The sequence below is a fragment of the Drosophila yakuba genome, chromosome 3R (assembly GCF_016746365.2).
Source record: "Drosophila yakuba strain Tai18E2 chromosome 3R, Prin_Dyak_Tai18E2_2.1, whole genome shotgun sequence".
Classification (NCBI taxonomy): domain Eukaryota; kingdom Metazoa; phylum Arthropoda; class Insecta; order Diptera; family Drosophilidae; genus Drosophila; species Drosophila yakuba.
In genome coordinates this window covers 10,579,899-10,597,396 of record NC_052530.2, presented here as the reverse complement: position 1 = coordinate 10,597,396, position 17,498 = coordinate 10,579,899, and the positions used below count along the sequence as shown (strand labels likewise).

Genomic DNA, 17,498 nt, shown 5'->3' with positions numbered 1-17,498 from the left:
AAGTAGAGGAAAATTCAATTAAAAAGCCAGTCAAAAGATGAGCGGACATCGGCCTGGATTTGGACCTGTCATTGGAATGGTCGCAATGCATTTGAGCAGGTGCAGGCCCCTTTGTATCTTGTAGATACGAGGAAAGTGGAATAGGTTCCGTTGTCGTTTGTCGGTCCAAATGATGCGATGCGCTTCTTTATTCATCATTTTGGGACTTCACCGTGCCGTTATGATTGTTGGTGTTAGTATTCTTTAAGCTTGGTTGCCCTTTTCCAGTTATGTTAACCGCCAAAGTTCGTTGCCTGAGTCTTTGCCTTTCTGTCCAGTGTGTCTTTGCACTCCACGCTCTACCCTTTAAACTAATGACTATATGGCGAAGCATGGCGGGATGCGGCAAGATCTCTGGCGGGATCTGTGGGATCTGATCTGCGGACCGCAGAGGATCGAGCGTGTAACATAGATCGTAGAGACCAAATGGTTGAGCGTATAGCTGAGAATAGAGTCTATTTTATTTACATTTTGATACAAGAGAGGGGACCCTAAACATTAGGAGAAATTAAAAACATTATTTATTATTCATAAAACCAGTGCAAAAACAGACAAACTCCCAAAAAGGAAATGTTCCAAACTTTTCTTCAGAGCCTATCAGCCCTAAAATAGATGACAATGTTTATGGGTCTCATAGTTCACCTTTTCTTCGTCGAATGGAACTTCATTAGATGCAGCAGTGAGTTTGTCAAGAGCAAAGTCAGCCAAAGCCATGCCCATGACACTACACACTCCACTCGGCACACAGACATAGAGCTTTTTGGCCGCTCGTCTATCTGGCCAACATTGCCTTCTTGGGTCCACCATTCAACAGACCCTCCCCGTGGTCCCCGCACCCTTTGCTCTTTGGGGGCCATTGGCAATGTTAATGGTGTGCATTATTTTCATGTTTATTTATGTTGCTGGCACACACGGCATGGCGCAGCACACGGCATCTGCAACATGTGGCAAATGCAATTTGCATTTGCATCTCAATTGCATTTTGCATTGTCTGTTGTTTGTTTTGTGTTGTTTGTTTGGTTGTGGTTGTTGGTGTTGCCTGTGCTGTTGCTATTGCTGTTGCTGTTGCCATTCGTTGTTTATCTCTTTCCACACACAGCTGCGTTTGAAGCGGATCCGGTTTTCGTTGACCCACTTCCGGTGCTGCCAGTTGCAGTTGCACGAGGCTGTGAATGCGCCTGCCGCGCTGTCAATTGCGTTTCGTCTTCACCTTTGCCTAGCTGCAGAGCCACCCACGCAACCCAGCCACACAAGCCACCCACCGAAAAACCAACACAGAAGAAAATCAATTTGAGATTCAACCACAAGTGTTTGAATGTTTATATACTAGTTGTAAGGAATTCATATTTGTATTCATGGCCCAAAAGTGCCTGTTCATATGGCTAAACTAATATACTTTTAAAGAGCATTTAAACTTATTTGTAGGTTTTTTTGTCTCTGTACGCTGTCACCCACCCGAAAGGCCTCCCACACTTTGCACTACATTCATATTTCTCCCAGATCCATTTCTTCGCTTCCTGACTCGCACACATGTTGCCATTTATTTACCATTTTTATTGCCGCCTCGTTTTGTTGTTCTCGTTCCTGCTCTCCTTCTCCTTTATTGCTCGGTTCGGTTTGTTTTGTTGTCTTTTGCGTGTTATTAACGTTGATAAGCCTCCACATCGACAGCGACTCCATCGCGGATATCCACATAGAAATGTTCTATCGCCATCTCTTTGTCTGCCTCTTTCTGGGCTAACTGACGCCCGCACCTTGGCTCACAAACAAAGTCAAGAAAAAAAGTGGTAGAAGGTAGAAGTGGCTGAAGAGTACAAAATTATGCATGCCAAATTTGCATTATTATTGATGTTTGTTCTTGTTATTGCTGCTGTTGTAGCTGTTAGATATGATGCGAAATTTATGCAACGTTTGACATCAATTCGTAGTTTTGGTTAGGCAAAAAGATACACGAGATTTGGAAATGGATATGGTAAGAGAAGGATGTACAAAATCTAAAAATGGGAATGTATGGCAGAGCATCAAAGCAACATTTTTGATGGCAATGAATATATTCCTGATTTTTGATGTGAAAGTGGTAGGCATGAGGGCGAAATATGTTGTATTTTTTTATATTTATGCAAACGGAATAGGAGTGGAATGTGTAAAAAGAATGGAAAGTGAAGGAAAATAGATAGTTCCCTTTGTAGAGCCGACTGGATCACAACAGTTTTCAGTAGTCAAACAACTGGCAATTAAATTTGAGACACTTAAAGGTACATAAATTCTACCTGTAGAATCGATGCTTGACCACCCCTTGAGTACGTGTTCCCCTGATGTGCCATCTCCGGATTCCGTCACATTTGCAGTTCGTTTTCGGTCTTATTTTGGGTAAATAGAAAGGTGCAGTTCGCAGGCGTTGCAAATTGCTTTGACTTCTGCGCAATTTGTTATTTGCACCTTAATTTACAGATATTTTGCGGTCAAGCGAACTGAACCCCCCATGGAGTGCGATCTCCGGAAGATCTTCATTTTGTTTTCGGCGCATTTATTTTCGGTTCAGTTTGTCTAACCCAAATGTGTGTGTATGTGAGGGAAGCACTGAAGCACTGAAGCTGATTCTCCTGACAAATGCACAAATCTTGTTCTGAGGGCCTGACCCTCGTGTCAATATTTACACAATGTGCGGTTGAGTTTTATTTTCTTTTACTTTTTTACCGTTGCCCCATTGACCTCTCCCCCCGGCCGCCCCTCAATGTGTTTTCAAAGTCTTTGGCGTTTGCCTGAATTTGATTGCTTGCCTTTATTTGCCTGGAACAAAATGCTTTGACTGATGGCTTGACTCCAGAGGCACTTACCCATATTGTTCGCTTTGGTTCTCCTTTTTCAATTTTTTTTTTTGGGTGAAGTGTCACGCTGTCCAAGTTCAATTAGTTTTGTATGCGCTCCTCACAAGTTTTGCCGAACTTCTTTAATGCCAAGATTGATTCCGTCTGAAGCTGAGGCTGTGTATGTACATATGTGTATGCAGATTGACATTTGACGTGCATAGAATTTGTCTAACTGTATTTTTCCCTTTGCCAGAATGTTTGCCTCTTGTCTCGGCTTTTGCCATAAAAATTATTGATGTTGGAACTCAGTACTTGGCGGGCGCTTCGCATGAAGCTCATAATTTTAATTGAACTTCGTTTTTGTTCTGGCGTTAGCAATTACTGAATTTCGTTTTGTTTTGTGTCAATCTTTTGATTGATTTAACAATTGTTTTACATAAAAATGTATCTGAATGTAATGCAATAGTATTCAAATGGTACTCATTCTAAATGGATTATAAATCATTATGCAGAACCTAATTATTTTACACATATATTTTAATATTTATTTTTATAATGCTGCAGTTAAAATTAATTACACAGATGCTTCCCAAGTATGCAATTAAAGAAACCATTATATGCAAGACCATTCTTTTGCTGGCAATTATTAATCATACACCCGGCACCGAGCCAAACAAAAGACTTGTGCAGCAAACTTGGCCATGAAACCTTCCCTTCGAAGTAGGTGACAAAGTTCAAGACAATCCCAACATAAAGTTTTATTAACTGACATGAGTCACGCATGGAAAGAAACCAAAAATATTTGATATGAAAAAAAGTGGCCAGCATGCAAATAAAATACTTTTGCGAAATAAAAAACGCAAGTTAATTCCAGCGAAGAAAAATCAGACATCACAAATACGAACCATTGACTGCGGCTGCAAAAGGGGGAAGAAGATGTGGCGGCAGATGAAAAACAAATCATGAGGCATAAACATGACCAACAATTCAGACGGGTGCGGCGGAGGCGACGGGGAAAGTACCCATAGCGACCAAGTCCGTAGTGACGCAGTTGCATTTTGGTCAACACGGTGATGAGGCGGCTCTTGTTTATGCTAATGCCAGTGCCAACTAACAGCGATATTAACTTGCAAAGGGGATTGGTAGCCCCGCAAGCCGACAAGTCACATACCCTGATAGTCGTCTAATGAACTAGGAACTCTTACAGTTATTTTCAAGAAATATTTCAGAACATAATGCATTTTAGATATTAATATATGGAAAACTAAGCAAAATCCTCATAATCACTACAATCTCTCTCAGAAATTATAATAATACCAATTTGGCAGGGTAGTGAATCAACAAACAAAATCACAACAACGGCTGTTGTGGCAAAAAAGTCGTGAGCAAAAACACAAAAATCCACACAAAACTTTGCAACCTGTAAGCGCTGCTCGGAGCTTTCATTTTCGAAGCAATACCGTTAACTGCACAGGCACTGCAAAATCAACAACAAGAAAAGCAACAATATTAGCAGCAGTTCCAGTGGCAACAATAACAACAATCAGGCTAAAGAACAACAATGGCAAGTGCCAAGAAGGAAATGCAACCGCAGCTGAATTCCATATAAATAATTCATACATATGTATATGTAATAATTTACTTTAAAGTACGAGAAAAAATCATGCATGTGTATTTTTTATTGTAAAGAAATATACTAAGAAATTCTACTTAATTATTATTGATTTTTTACTGATTTATTTTTAATAGAAATAAATAATAAAGAGTGGTAATAAAAATTGAACATTTCTTGAGCAAAATGTACGTTGGCAACATGTTGCTGGCCCCGGCAAACTGTAAATTGCTGGCAACATGTTTACAAGGCGGAATAACAGGAAAAAATGTTTAAATTTTTACTAAGTAGGTCATGTTGCATGAGAGCTTCAAACAGGTATGAGCATGGAGCAGCAAATGAAATTTAAGAATAAAATAAATGTTAAGATAAGTAGAGATAACAACAAAATAAATGTATTTATTAGATGCAACTTAAAAATTAATTAATTGCAAAATATTTCAAAACAAAATGATGAGACAGAAATAAAACATATTTTAAGCAATGAAACTTATAAATCAAGCTCTTGATTTAAGATTTTTACAATAGTCAAGCATTAAAAGTTTCATAGCAACTTATACAATTCCGAAAACACAAAAAATCTGCCGCTTTTGCCGACATTTAAGCAACATAAACAAACTTAGCCCTGACTTTGAACTCGCGTTGGAGCCGAGGCTCGCGCTTCGAACATGTTGCGATGCTCTCAAACCCGACTCAAACCCGAACGTGATTTGTATCTTTGTATCTGCGGCAACGGCAACGGCAACGGCTTGGAAATTTCTTTTCGTGTTGCGCCTGCGCACAGTTGGCTTTCTACCGTTGACGTCTGCGGATTTGTGCGCACCCAGTGTCTGCGTTTTTTCGCGGTTCGGTTCGATTTGATTGTGGACGTGGACTTCTTCCATCTCTTCGCAGACATCCACACAGATAGAGATACAGATTGAGATACAGATACAGTGGCGAACATGTGAAGTGGCAATAATCGAAAGAGCAAGCAACAGAAATTAAAACAAACGCACATCAAAAATACAAAAGAAAGAAAATTCGCAAAGAGAAGTGAATAAAAAAGCAAAATTTTAATTGAGCTAAAATGCGGCTAATAAATTGTGAAAATGGTTGACAAAGAGCTAAAGAAATTGTCAAATACATTACAAATCCAACTACTAAAATCCCCAACAAAGTGCTAAAAGTGAACAAAAAGAAAACAGTGCAATAAAAAGGAAATACGCTAAACAAAAAGTTAAAATTCAAAACAAAATATACGAAATACACATGCAAAATACTTCTAAAAAAACACTGTTGTAAATATTTTAACCCGGAAATTGTTGCGCTGGTTCATTGTACATACTACAAAAGATCAGATAAAAACCAAGAATATTGGAAAGCAATCTAAATTAAACTACTATCCACTACGGAACTATCATCCCAGATTGCAGTGCTGCAATTCATATCTATATCCCACACATAATAAACAATCTACTCGTACTACTACCCGTTCATTATTTTTTGCATAGTTTTATGTCTTCCTCCCATTGTTTTTGTGAGTATACAAAAATATTATTTTTATTTTTTACCCTCATTTTATTTTTCGGTGTTGGCTTTTATTATTTATCCTCTTTTGGTGTTTGCCATCTTCCACTATCTTAAATGCTTTGAATCTATCTAAATATTAAAAATAAATGATTAAAATTTAATATATAAACGACAACCTAATAAGGATTTTTAAATTACAACCCCCAAGGATTATTATATAATTGAACACGGATTACCGCAAAGCAAAACTTAAACAGAAAGCTCCAGAAAACAACAGACACAGAACGTTGATCATTTTTTGAGTATATTTTTCAAAATGTCTATCAGCTGAAGCTGCAATTTCGTAACAGTAAGTAAGCAATGAATATTCTACCCCAATATACCAAAGCCAAAGCCAAAGCCAATGCAAAACCAAACAAACCGAAATTCCTCAAGTCAACGGCCCCGCAAATAAGAAGAATATTCTCAGTTCTGGCTTATAAACAAATCAGGCAAAAGTCATTGACCGAATTCGTTTCCGATATGTTCGTATATTACTCACCTGTTATGAAATACAAATAGACGGCCTATAGACAGGCAGGTGGATCGTGAGGGGGCGGGGGGCTAAGGAACGAGGGGTAGCACCCGTAGGGCTCCTCTTATGACAATTGTGAAATTCACATCCCACTAATGAGCAGTGACAAGGCATCCCGAGATGGATACAATGCTAATTAGAAGTGGGAACGGATTTTGGCGCTGAGTTCGTTCTTAGAGGTGAAGAAACTATTGCAGAAGTATGTTCTCATTAACTAACTCTCTAGCTAAGATACTAAATTCTTGGCTAGGGAACAGCCTCAATACTTAAATTCAATGTTCTTACAAATGTGTTAGGTACGAGTTTTTATAGGCCTGGATTGTTCCATGCCATTTAGGTGAATAAGCACATTGTGATCTCATGATGAATAAAAGTTTAAGATTTATGAACTCCTTTTGTAAGCAATGGGACTTTGCGCTGAAAAATAATTTAGCAAACTTTGAGAAACTCTGCCTGCTGATTTAGGAAACTTTGAGAAACTCTGCATTATTTAATTCTTTAGTTACTTACTTTTTTTTAAACAATTTAAAATATTTTTTGTTATTATTAGAAAACATAAAGAAGTAGTCTGCTATTCCAAGATTCCACCACAAACCTTTAGGTTGATTGGATTTTACGCTTTTTCCGCATTCAATCCGGTTCTTCCCACGTGACGTATGCGCAATGTGCAGCCAGAATTCACAAGCTGGAAAAAATAATGATCCCAAAACAATTAAGCGTCTTTAGGCGACCTCAAAACGAACTTCCCCACTGCAGTCGGAAGTAAGAAGCAGTGCTCCTCCTCTTCCCTCTTCGTTTTACAGCTGGCACTTAAGCGTTTTTTATATTTTTGGTAAAAGGGAAGGGGAAGCTTTCGGGGGGGGCACGGCAGCGGGGGGAGGGAAGACGGCTACTGTTGCCAAGCCGTTGGACGGGCTAAAAATAAACCATAAAACCGTTTGTTTGTCTGACAAAAATGGTCTAAAATACAACAACAATAGGCTGGTAAGAACGGAATGGCAATGCCAGCCAAAAAAAAAAAAAAATTAAAAACACCAGCAAAAACAACAGTAGCGGCTGTTTGTACCGTTAGATGACGCAAAATTACGCTTACTCATTCGGCAAGCGGCAGTTCCCCCAAAAACAAAGCAAAGCGGGCGAGATAGAGATGCACTGCGGAAAATATTGTGGCACAAGTTGTGAAGACCAAATAGTGTTTGGTGTTTAAACAGAATAGCTATATTAAGATATATTATATTATATCTTTGAGCAGCCAAACTTAATTTTTAGTTAAATATAAAAAATTATTTCGAAAGTTTTCAAGTTTATCATTATTGTTTTATTCTTCCTAAATCTTCACATCAATTTATTTCATATATATTAAAAACAACTGTATTGTATCCGATATCCGGTTGATACCACATCACTTATAGTTGTTTCCCGATTTCTTCTCAGTGTAAGCCAGAGTGATCTGGTACATGGAATAGGCCCGGCAACAACACGAAGATCAACACCAACTCTTTCAGCTGTCTGCCGTCGTCAATGAGCGTAACAAATTCGCTGAGCATTAAGTTGCATTTTGGGTTAAAGATTTTCGTTGCTGCTTCCATATCTCTCTCGCTCAGATTTTCCTCTTTTTCTTATTCGGTTTTAATTGAATTTCAAAATTGAGCTCACAATCGGCTGCGATTCGATCTTTAATTAAGAGGTGTGCTGGCTGAGTTAGGGAAGCCTTTTCCCGTGGAGCCAGAAAATGAGAAGGCGAGCATAACATATCAATTACAAGAATTGTAACGAAATTAAGTTTTTGAGCTTGGCTTAGTCTGAGCTTTCTTATAATTAAGGTATCGCTTTAACTTGATGCACTAATTCGGGAAATGAGAATGTTTTTAGGTGGAACTAAAGTATTTGGGCTTTGCTTAATTGTTGTTGGGGGTTATTTTAAATTTTCCACAATCTCAGATGAAGAGAACAAAAATATATATTAAGATGACACGAAAGGTTACGTGAGTTATGAACTTAAAAGATTTATAATACATTTATCAACATATTATGAACTGTATAAAAAAGGGGGACTTTTGTCTGCGAATATTTCTCAGCTTAAACCGCCCAATCAACTTCAGTCATTAGGCGATCATTACTAAACATCTAAAGATGATCAAATAATTTGGCGAATATCTATGTATGTATGAGTTCAGAAATATTTTTAACCCGCTAACTGCCAAGGAGTCTCCCCATCCCAATACTTTTATGTTTAATTTGCACATTTAGCTGCAGATCGAAAAGGAATACAACTACAAATGGAATAAACTACGCAAATATTATTCACAAAAGCCAGCGGAGAAAAAAAAGTTCGCTGACCTGGGCAATGCTTTTTGGGACTTGCCAGACATGCTGTCCATGTGGTTGTTGTTATGGTTGTTGCCTCCAGCTGCTCTCCGATGACCACAGCAAACCCACGAACAAAAAATAATAATAATAATAATAGAGTCTCGGACACGCACACACACTGCGGCGGTTCGCATTTAAATAACAACAAAAAGAGCGGCGACTAAAAATAGTTAAGCGTCATAAAAACTACACAAAAATTTGCATAGTTGTTGCTGGGCCTCCAGGGAGTGGATTTGGATCCGCTGCGTGGAGGGTCCACTCTACCAATGCAGAGTGCCAGTTCCAGTACATCTCGTACTCGTATACAGCCTCGGTCATAAAAGTATCGCCAAGTCAGGCCAGGCCATGCCAAGCCAAGCCAAGCCTTCCTGCTGGCCTTTCAGAGCGGCCTTATCGCCATCGCCATGGCCATTGCCATCGCCATCGCCAACTTGTCATCTGGCTTGTTGGACACATGTTGGCCACAAAAAGGGAGTGGAGCCCGTGGAAGCTAACGGCAGTTGTAGTTCCCGACCAGACCAGACCTGGATGCCCGGGAAGTTATGTCGAGGCGAGTCAAGTGCCGACCAGAGCAAATTGGTGTGCCACAAGTTCATTCATGGCTAAAACAAACAGCCAACGATAAAACCACAACAGTTTAATGAAAGATTAAACAGATGTGTGGAGCGAGAGATGCAAGAATATCTGGTGTAGTGGTAAAGCAGAACGAAGAACCTGTTTATATCAGCAAAGAATTTCGAACATTTATAAAATTGAAAAACATTTTGTTATCTCAAACGGGTTTTCGAAAAATTATGTAGAGCAAGCCACAACATCAATTTCTCATTTTCTCCATCTCATCGAGAGTAGTTAATTTAAACCTAATTTACACTTCGAACAACATAATTCTTGCGCAGATAGACAGCTATCAGGCAACTACGCCCACCCATTTGCTAAAGTCCTGAAGTCTCTTGGCCATGCTTCTCCATATGCACTGACAAAAAAAGGACTAAAGCTGTCTGCTCAAAACCTTGGGGAGTTGAAAAAAAATGTATAAAATTTCCTTTTTCCATTACAACTAAATGCTGAAGTATAAGTAGCAGTGATCTTAAGTACAACTCCAAATTTCTTTCTCTGTCCACTTGAGAAAACAAGATTTTGATAGCGTCTGTGGCGAAGTGCTGCGCCTATTTGCTGACCAGTCTGCAGATGGGCTTGGCATTGGCTCCCCGTCTGTCTGTGGGTTAGTTAGGCATTCCGGTGGGGTCCGCAGGGGGCATGCCACAATTCACACAGCTAGGCCATTCCCCACCATGGCACACGTGCCACATGTGCGGTCAAGTGCGCAGCTGCCAAGGAGATGAAGAACTGGAACCAAGAGCACAGCATCGAGTATTGAGAATTGAGAACCAAGCACGTTTCCCACCGCTGCCTTGGCCAGTCCGTTTTTCAGTTTTCTGTTTTCCGAGTCCAGTTCTTGGTAACCGAAACACCCTTGATAGAAAAGTATATTTAGTTAAACGTTTCTTAATGGGTATTGCTGTAAATATCAATTAAAATTCGACATAGAACAGTTGCCTATCGGAAAATAGGTCAGTTATCTGAAGAATGTTAAGTAAAAGCACCAGCTTACTCCCAATTTCTAGTTGATAACCCAGACAGGCACTACCAATAGAATTTAAATCGGCTTATTATGGCTTAAGTAGGAGCGCACAAGAGTATTCAGACGGCCGACTAGCCAACTGGAGTCTTTCGCTTCTCGGCTCGTTCGTTTTTCACTGCCAGCAAATTGTTGCATCCACATCCGAGTGGGCCAAGATAGATGGGGCAGGGGCATGAAGCATGAGGCACGGTGGCAAGCTCACAGCATCGCAAACCTTCAATGACTGATGGCGACCTCAATGCAAGCCACACGTTTCCGAGGCTTTTTTTCGGCTTCTCGGTCTTGGTCAAAGTTTTTTTTCTCCTTCATGGTGGAAGCTGGTACGTGCGGTTTTTTTTTGTTTATTTTTTTCTTGGTTCTTGCGGTTGTAAATTTTGCAATCAAATAATTTTTCATTCGCTTTTTCCAGCGATCCGCCTTGCGGCAGCCCCGCGGAAAACACCAATGCCGACCTGATTTTTCTTTTCATTTTCGGGTCCGTGGAAGGGGGGAGGGTGGAAAGTGTTTGCAGCTTGACTTTGGCCAAAACGTTTTGACCTTTGACGCCGCATCGTGTTCGAACATTTAAACGGAAGTTGATTGCCGCCAAAGGTTAAGACCAATTTCCGTTCGAGTTTTCTAGGAAACGTTAAGAACTCAATTTCCATCTGATCAGCAGCTGTTGTTCGGTTCGTGTTGTTGATGCAGTTTAGAGTTCATTTCGCTGGTCAATTGCTTGGGTCAGACATTTAGTTGCCTGTTAGATCGTTAAGTAAGTTATTTTTTTGTCTTCGACCTGAGATAGTTGGCCGATCAATTGTCCAGGGAATTTGTGAAGGGATTTTGCTGGCTTATCTGTGGCTATTTTACACCATATTGAATAAGCAGATCGTTTAGCTAATGGTGGATAGTTTCCCAATTCATTCTGAACTATTTTCCATATTCATTCTTTAATGTTAATCGCATTACTTTGTATGGTAGTTCGATTTTGTTTGCTATCTATTCTAATGTAAAGTTCGTGTCTTAAGTCTTTTGTTTTAGTTAGTATTTTGCTCACCGTAAAGTGAAGTGTACTTTAGAAATAAATCTATTTTCACATGCATTTTATCTAATTTATTAAGAAACAATTTAAAAGATAGCTGTCAGTTATAATTAAGCCATTGCCCGAAATCTAACCCCAGCATCATCAACACATTAAACGGGATATAAAAAGCAGCTGAGAGGTCATAAAATCACTCGGCTGTCAAAAATTCGCACTAATTCGTTCGGAATAACCGTTAAAGGTTTTTAGCCCGGTTGACTGACATAGCAGTAATTATAATGCCCCCACAGCCGATCTCTGTCTGTCCATCTGGCTGACATTGTCCATTGTGGGGGCTTCTGACCATTTACAAGCCCAAATTACAATAGGGGCCCATTGTGCGGCGCGCCCCCGCAAATCGTGTGATGGTGTTGGGGTCTTCCAAGTGGGTGTGTGTGTGTGAGTGTGCGTTAGTGTGGGACGGTGGGCATTCAAATGCAAACGGACCAGCACAACACCGTTACAATGTGGCTCATTAAAAGCAAAATGCTCATGTAGCAGCCACAATAAAACGCCGGCCAAACAAAAATGTGTAAAATCTGACGCGCAGTCAAACAATAACAATAGAAGACTCTGATTCAGATTCAGATTCAGAATGCGGCATCTGAATCGGAATGGGAATGGGGATGAGTGGCGTTTTTGTTTGCCATAAAATATTTCACGCCAATTTCAATACCCGCTCACTCATGCTTTTAGCGCCCCCAAAGTACACTAGAACTATTGGGATTATTTTCAATGTTTCAATTGGTTTCATAAATCATGAATCAGTTTTCAAAGCTTTAATTTTGAATTATTCAACAAGTAAACCCAAAAAGATTTAATATATTTTGATTTCTTGAAAAGATTTTATTACTTTTGAATAGCAATTCACAAATTTTGTTACATTTTCTAAAAATTTTAAAATATTTTCAGAGAAATTGATAAGTAATACTTATGTGTTCAGAAAACGTAAGTGCATTATTTTATTCTGAGTGTACTCGCTTGCAATCTTAAATTCATAAAATCAAAGACGAGCTTAAAGAAACAACAACGAAAATCCCCCGAAACTGTGCCAACAAAAAGTTGGTAATGAGAATGAGCGTGAGCATCCAAAAACTCCACAATTATTACAGTGCCAGAGCGAGAGAGGGAGTTCAAAAAGAGAGGGAGAGAGCGGGGGAGAGAGAGAGGGGGGAGACAACGAAGACGGGCTTCGGCAACTGCCGTTCGGGTTTTGCCGATCGCGGAAGTATGTCAGCAGGTCTCTTCTCGTCTCTCGGGTAACGGTAGTTTTTTCTGCCGCTCCTCTGCCGCCACGCTTAGCTGCGCCTGCTTAGCTGGCTTGACGCCGACGCCGACTAAGCCGCAGTTGTTGTTGCTGCTGCTGCTTCTTCTTCGTCTTCTTCTTCTTCTTCTTTCCGCATGCTAGCTGAACTGGCAACATGTTGCTGTAGATCCGGCAATATGGGGCTATAAATGTTGCCAACGCCAACCTGTTGAAAGCGAAATTTTCTCTTTGCAGCTGGACAGTGTCTAGCTTTGATTTCTGCCTCTTCTTCGCCCTTGTCTTCTTCTTTCGTGGCCAAGCCTCGAAATCAAGTTAACTGTTTATGCACAAAAGGCGGTGAACTGATAGAGAGGGAGCGAAAAAGAAAGAGGGGGGTGTTGCTGCTTTACCGTTTCTTTCATTTCATTTCGTTTTGTGTTCCAACTAGTTAACCAAATGAACTTATACACTTAGAGAAAAAACTTGATACTATTTAAAATAAATGTTGCTTGACTGAGTCTTCACTGTAGTATTTATTAATACATAATTTAATATTTATATCAATTTATCCAATATTTTATTTTACTATCGATTTAAATTAGCAGTACATTATTTCCTTACTGAACATTTTTTCAGTGTATTTAATTGTTGATGGCCAGTGTGGGCCGACTTTGCTTCTTCTTCTCGTAGTTTTTTGGGTCTACACCTGTGTGTTTTTGTAGTGCTTTCGTTGTCGGTCTTTTATATGATGTCGCTCCGTTGAAGAACTTCCACTTGGGTTCCAATTCAAATCAAGCGTGCACCATCGCAATACAAATATCAAATACGATCGCACATTCGTAGCCAAATGCGTTCTCTTTCCCACTTGGCATAGCCATCTCACTCGCTCGCCACCAATTTATATGCTAATTTAACTGATTATTAATGTTTTGACCCAAATACCGGTTGGAAATTATTATTGGCCGATTCTGGTATCGATTTTCGTTTCTTATTCGTTTCCTATGCATCCCATGTGACTGCCGCTTCTTTCTTCAGTTTACGGACATTAAGGCTTATCGAATGTCTTAACTTAATCTCTATTTGGCTGAAAGAGTGGCGGGAGTGGGAAAGCCCCGTGGAAAGATATATTTTTGGTCAACGGGCGGGCTCGGCTTTTGTTTAATATTTTCATATTAAAGAATCATTAGTGAGGGCTATCAGTGGGTCGGGATCGATGGGTCGATGGGTCAGGTTGTCAGCAAGTGCAGGGCGGTAAGGTGAGTCGGAAAGAACCTGATATTAATTATACAGAGGTGGGGTCAGCACAGTGGAAAGCTAGTATGAGCTTAATTATTATCCAAGATTATTCTTTGTCTTAAAGAAATTTGGTAGATGTTTTATCTAAGAATGAATCAGTGGGGCAAGCTTAATTTTGATGAATGAAGTTCCACTTGAAACCACAGTCACAGGAATTTAGGATACATCTGTAACTAAGACTAATTAATTATTTTCATGTTTCTATAAAATATTTAGCATTGTTATTATTTGTAAGCCGAATAACTTATTTCCTAGCCATATATCTTAATTATCAATCAATTATACCACATATAACTTAAAGATTACATTTTTGCTCTAACCTCTTTCCAGTTAAAACTTGGCCCTTGGATAGCGTAGAATCTGATAACCCTCGGATCGCCGGAAGATTCGCCTCGATCGCCTGGGTCCACTGACAATGAAGTTTTGCAGCATGAACGGCCCAAGTGAATCGGAAGTTGAGAGCCTGCTGATGAGTCCCTGCTGGGGACCGCCCCAGACCTCCGCCCAGGATCAGTATCTGCTCGATGGGCACAAGCTGTTGCTGGAGCACGACCTGGACTCCCTGCCCAGCGATGCGGATCAGAAGAACTCGCTGGACGTGCTCGACAATCTGCTGCTGAACGGTTCGTCGCTGAATGCGCTGTCGGATCTGAAGCCACTGCCACCCTTCACAGGCTACACGGGCCACCTGTCCATCAATGGGATCTCCGGCCACCATTACCATGCCATTGCCCAGAGGCTGCCGGATGAGAGCAATAACAACTACATGCAGAGTGCCTATCACCCGCAGAACCAATCGAACCCCACATCCACCACGCAATCTAACGGGGGCAGTAATAGCAACTCCAACAACTCCAATGAGCACAACATAGTATCCTCCTCCACCTGCTTACCAGAAAGTGTCCTCAGCGGGAGCGGCGGCGGAGGTGGTGGCAACGATGCCTGCCTGGCGGACGTGAAGCTCTTCGCCGATAGTCAACTAGATTCTAAGCTTTACTCCGTGGCCGACAGCTGTGTGATGAACGGATCCGGTTCGGGATCCGGAGCTAATGGCAATGGAGCCGGTCCCAGCATAGCCACCTTAACGCCCATCGACCAGGTGGCCGATTCCCTGCACAATTCCGGCGTCCGCATCTACAAAGATCTGACCGAGTATGTGGACATGAACTCCATTGATGACATTGCCGCCATCATTGGTTCCGCCATTGCGGACACCACGGTGCCCAATCAACTGGACAAGGATGACAACAACGACACACGGGATAGCTGGATGGATCTGGATGCCTGGATCGACGGTAATTGCATACAGCAGGAGTCGGCCAAGGTTCTCGTATCACAGCAGGATTCTCTGGGTGACTTTATCCTGCCACACAGTCCACTGCCCATGCATGCCAGTAGTTCCACGCTCCAGAGTTTACTGAGCCACGGCTACATGCCCCTGCTGCAGAATCGCCTCCAGAATGGCCCGCCAAACGGCAATTCCTCGGGCGGCGGCGGCGGAGGAGGAGGAGGAGCGAATCAAGGAGCGGGGATCAAGGGAGATCCACAGGCGCCCACATCTACCTCGTACTGCAATGAACTTGCGGCGGCCACCAGCAGCAGTTGCAGTCCACCCGGTTCGGTGGTCAGCACCACGGACAATCCAAATGGTCTGATGATCAATCCGCGCTACTTGAGTAATCCGACCAACAATCAGGCGACGGGGAATCTCCACCAGCAGGGTGGCTATTCCATGCAAGTATCGGGCCTCTCCCTCAAGGATAATGGCCTCTGTTCGCCGGATCTCCTCGGTAACTATCCGCATACGACAACGGCCAGCACGACGGGCTCGGAGATGCGGACTGGAGCGCCCAAGGCCAAGAGATCCCGATCCCAGAAGAAGTCCAACCAGCAACAGCAACAACAGCAGCAGCAGCAGGGGGAGGGCGGTGGAGCACCCACCACGCCCCAAATGAGCGCCATTTCGCCCAGCGGCTTCAGTGCCAGCGATCTGAGTGGCCTGCTCGGCAAGGAGAAGCCCGTGCACAGGTGCAGCATCTGCAATCGGGGCTTCCTCAACAAGTCCAACATCAAGGTGCACTTGCGCACCCACACGGGCGAGAAGCCCTTCCGGTGCGACGTCTGCGCCAAGGCCTTTCGCCAGAAGGCGCACCTGCTCAAACATCAACAGATACACAAGAGAATTGGGCGTGACTGACGCTCCTCCACGAGCTTTATGTTATAGCCGAACAACCAGTAGCATCTCCCAGGGAGAAATTCCATTCCCAGCACAGAAAAATAAGATCACACACTGATTTGGCGAAACCGGAATCGGTATAATCCCAACATTTCAAAAACCACACAATGACATTCTCAAGAGTTTGACATTGTGGACTTTTTGAAAAGTGTATTATACTTACCAAAACCGCCAAATTTTAAGAAGGAATAATGCTAGAAAACTTTGTAGATCTAAAAACAATAAGGTCGGGTTTCAAAAGTGGGGAAAGCCACAGAAGTCTCTAGGATTTAAAAACTCTTGAAAATGTGCCTAAGTGTATTACATACTATGCAGCTTTTCAAGTGATTTCAAATCACTAAAAGCCTTAAATATTGTTTTCAAGTGATATGAAAATTCTTGTTATTTAGTGTCTATACTCTTATATTTTTCTGTCATTTGGTTTCTCCAAGGATCTAAATAGTCTGTTGAATGGTCTCTCCCTGCGTTCTCTGTGTGTGTGTGAGTCAGTGCTGGGCAGGATAATGTCCGAGTATCGTTCAGAACTCGGAGATTTTCCAGTCTATATATTAGTGGTATATATAGAGCAATACTTAATGGGCCACGCAGTGACATACACACACCTTTTGTTATTCGTTGTTGTTGGTTGCTTTTGATCTCTTCGCTTATTCGTAGTTAGTGAATATTAAAAATTAGAAGAAAAAAAAACAAATGCTTAGATCAATGACTTTTAAACACATTTTAAATTAAAAACATCAAGAAGGATATAGATAAATTTACTTAAAAATAGTATTTGATAGGCAGCTTAAGCCATTCAGTTCAGTTTAGTTTAGCCTTTGCAATTCGAATAGCATACTTTGGACAGGTTAGCTTGACATCAACCTACTACCTCTAATCAAGAAAAAAGAACATGTTTTAGGAGATTGGCATAGTTTTTTAGCTGAAGAGTTAGCGAAAATCCCAAGAGACCACAAGCAATGTAAGAACAACGAAGCGTCCAATTGTCATTCTGCAACTGTTGTTCTGTTTTGATGCAGGGACGCGAACTTCGAGCAACCAAGGTCCTGGCACAGGTAAATCATATTAATAACAATCTAGACAATAATACCAATTAAGGAGGGG

At 41.3% G+C, this 17,498-nt stretch overlaps 1 protein-coding gene across 2 annotated transcripts; it reads left to right on the top strand.

Moving 5' to 3' along the window:
• The first annotated feature begins 5,686 nt into the window (after positions 1–5,686).
• Positions 5,687–16,395, top strand: LOC6536294 (ichor). Of its 2 annotated transcripts, XM_002096842.3 has the most exons (3): positions 5,687–5,980; positions 6,182–6,322; positions 14,492–16,395. In XM_002096842.3, the coding sequence occupies exon 3, from the start codon at positions 14,577–14,579 to the stop codon at positions 16,356–16,358; it is 1,782 nt and encodes a 593-aa protein (XP_002096878.2). In that variant the 5' UTR covers positions 5,687–5,980; positions 6,182–6,322; positions 14,492–14,576; the 3' UTR covers positions 16,359–16,395. The 2 variants fall into 2 exon arrangements, with proteins under 2 accessions (XP_002096878.2, XP_039231864.1); XM_039375930.1 differs by lacking the exon at positions 6,182–6,322.
• The last annotated feature ends 1,103 nt before the right edge of the window (positions 16,396–17,498 follow it).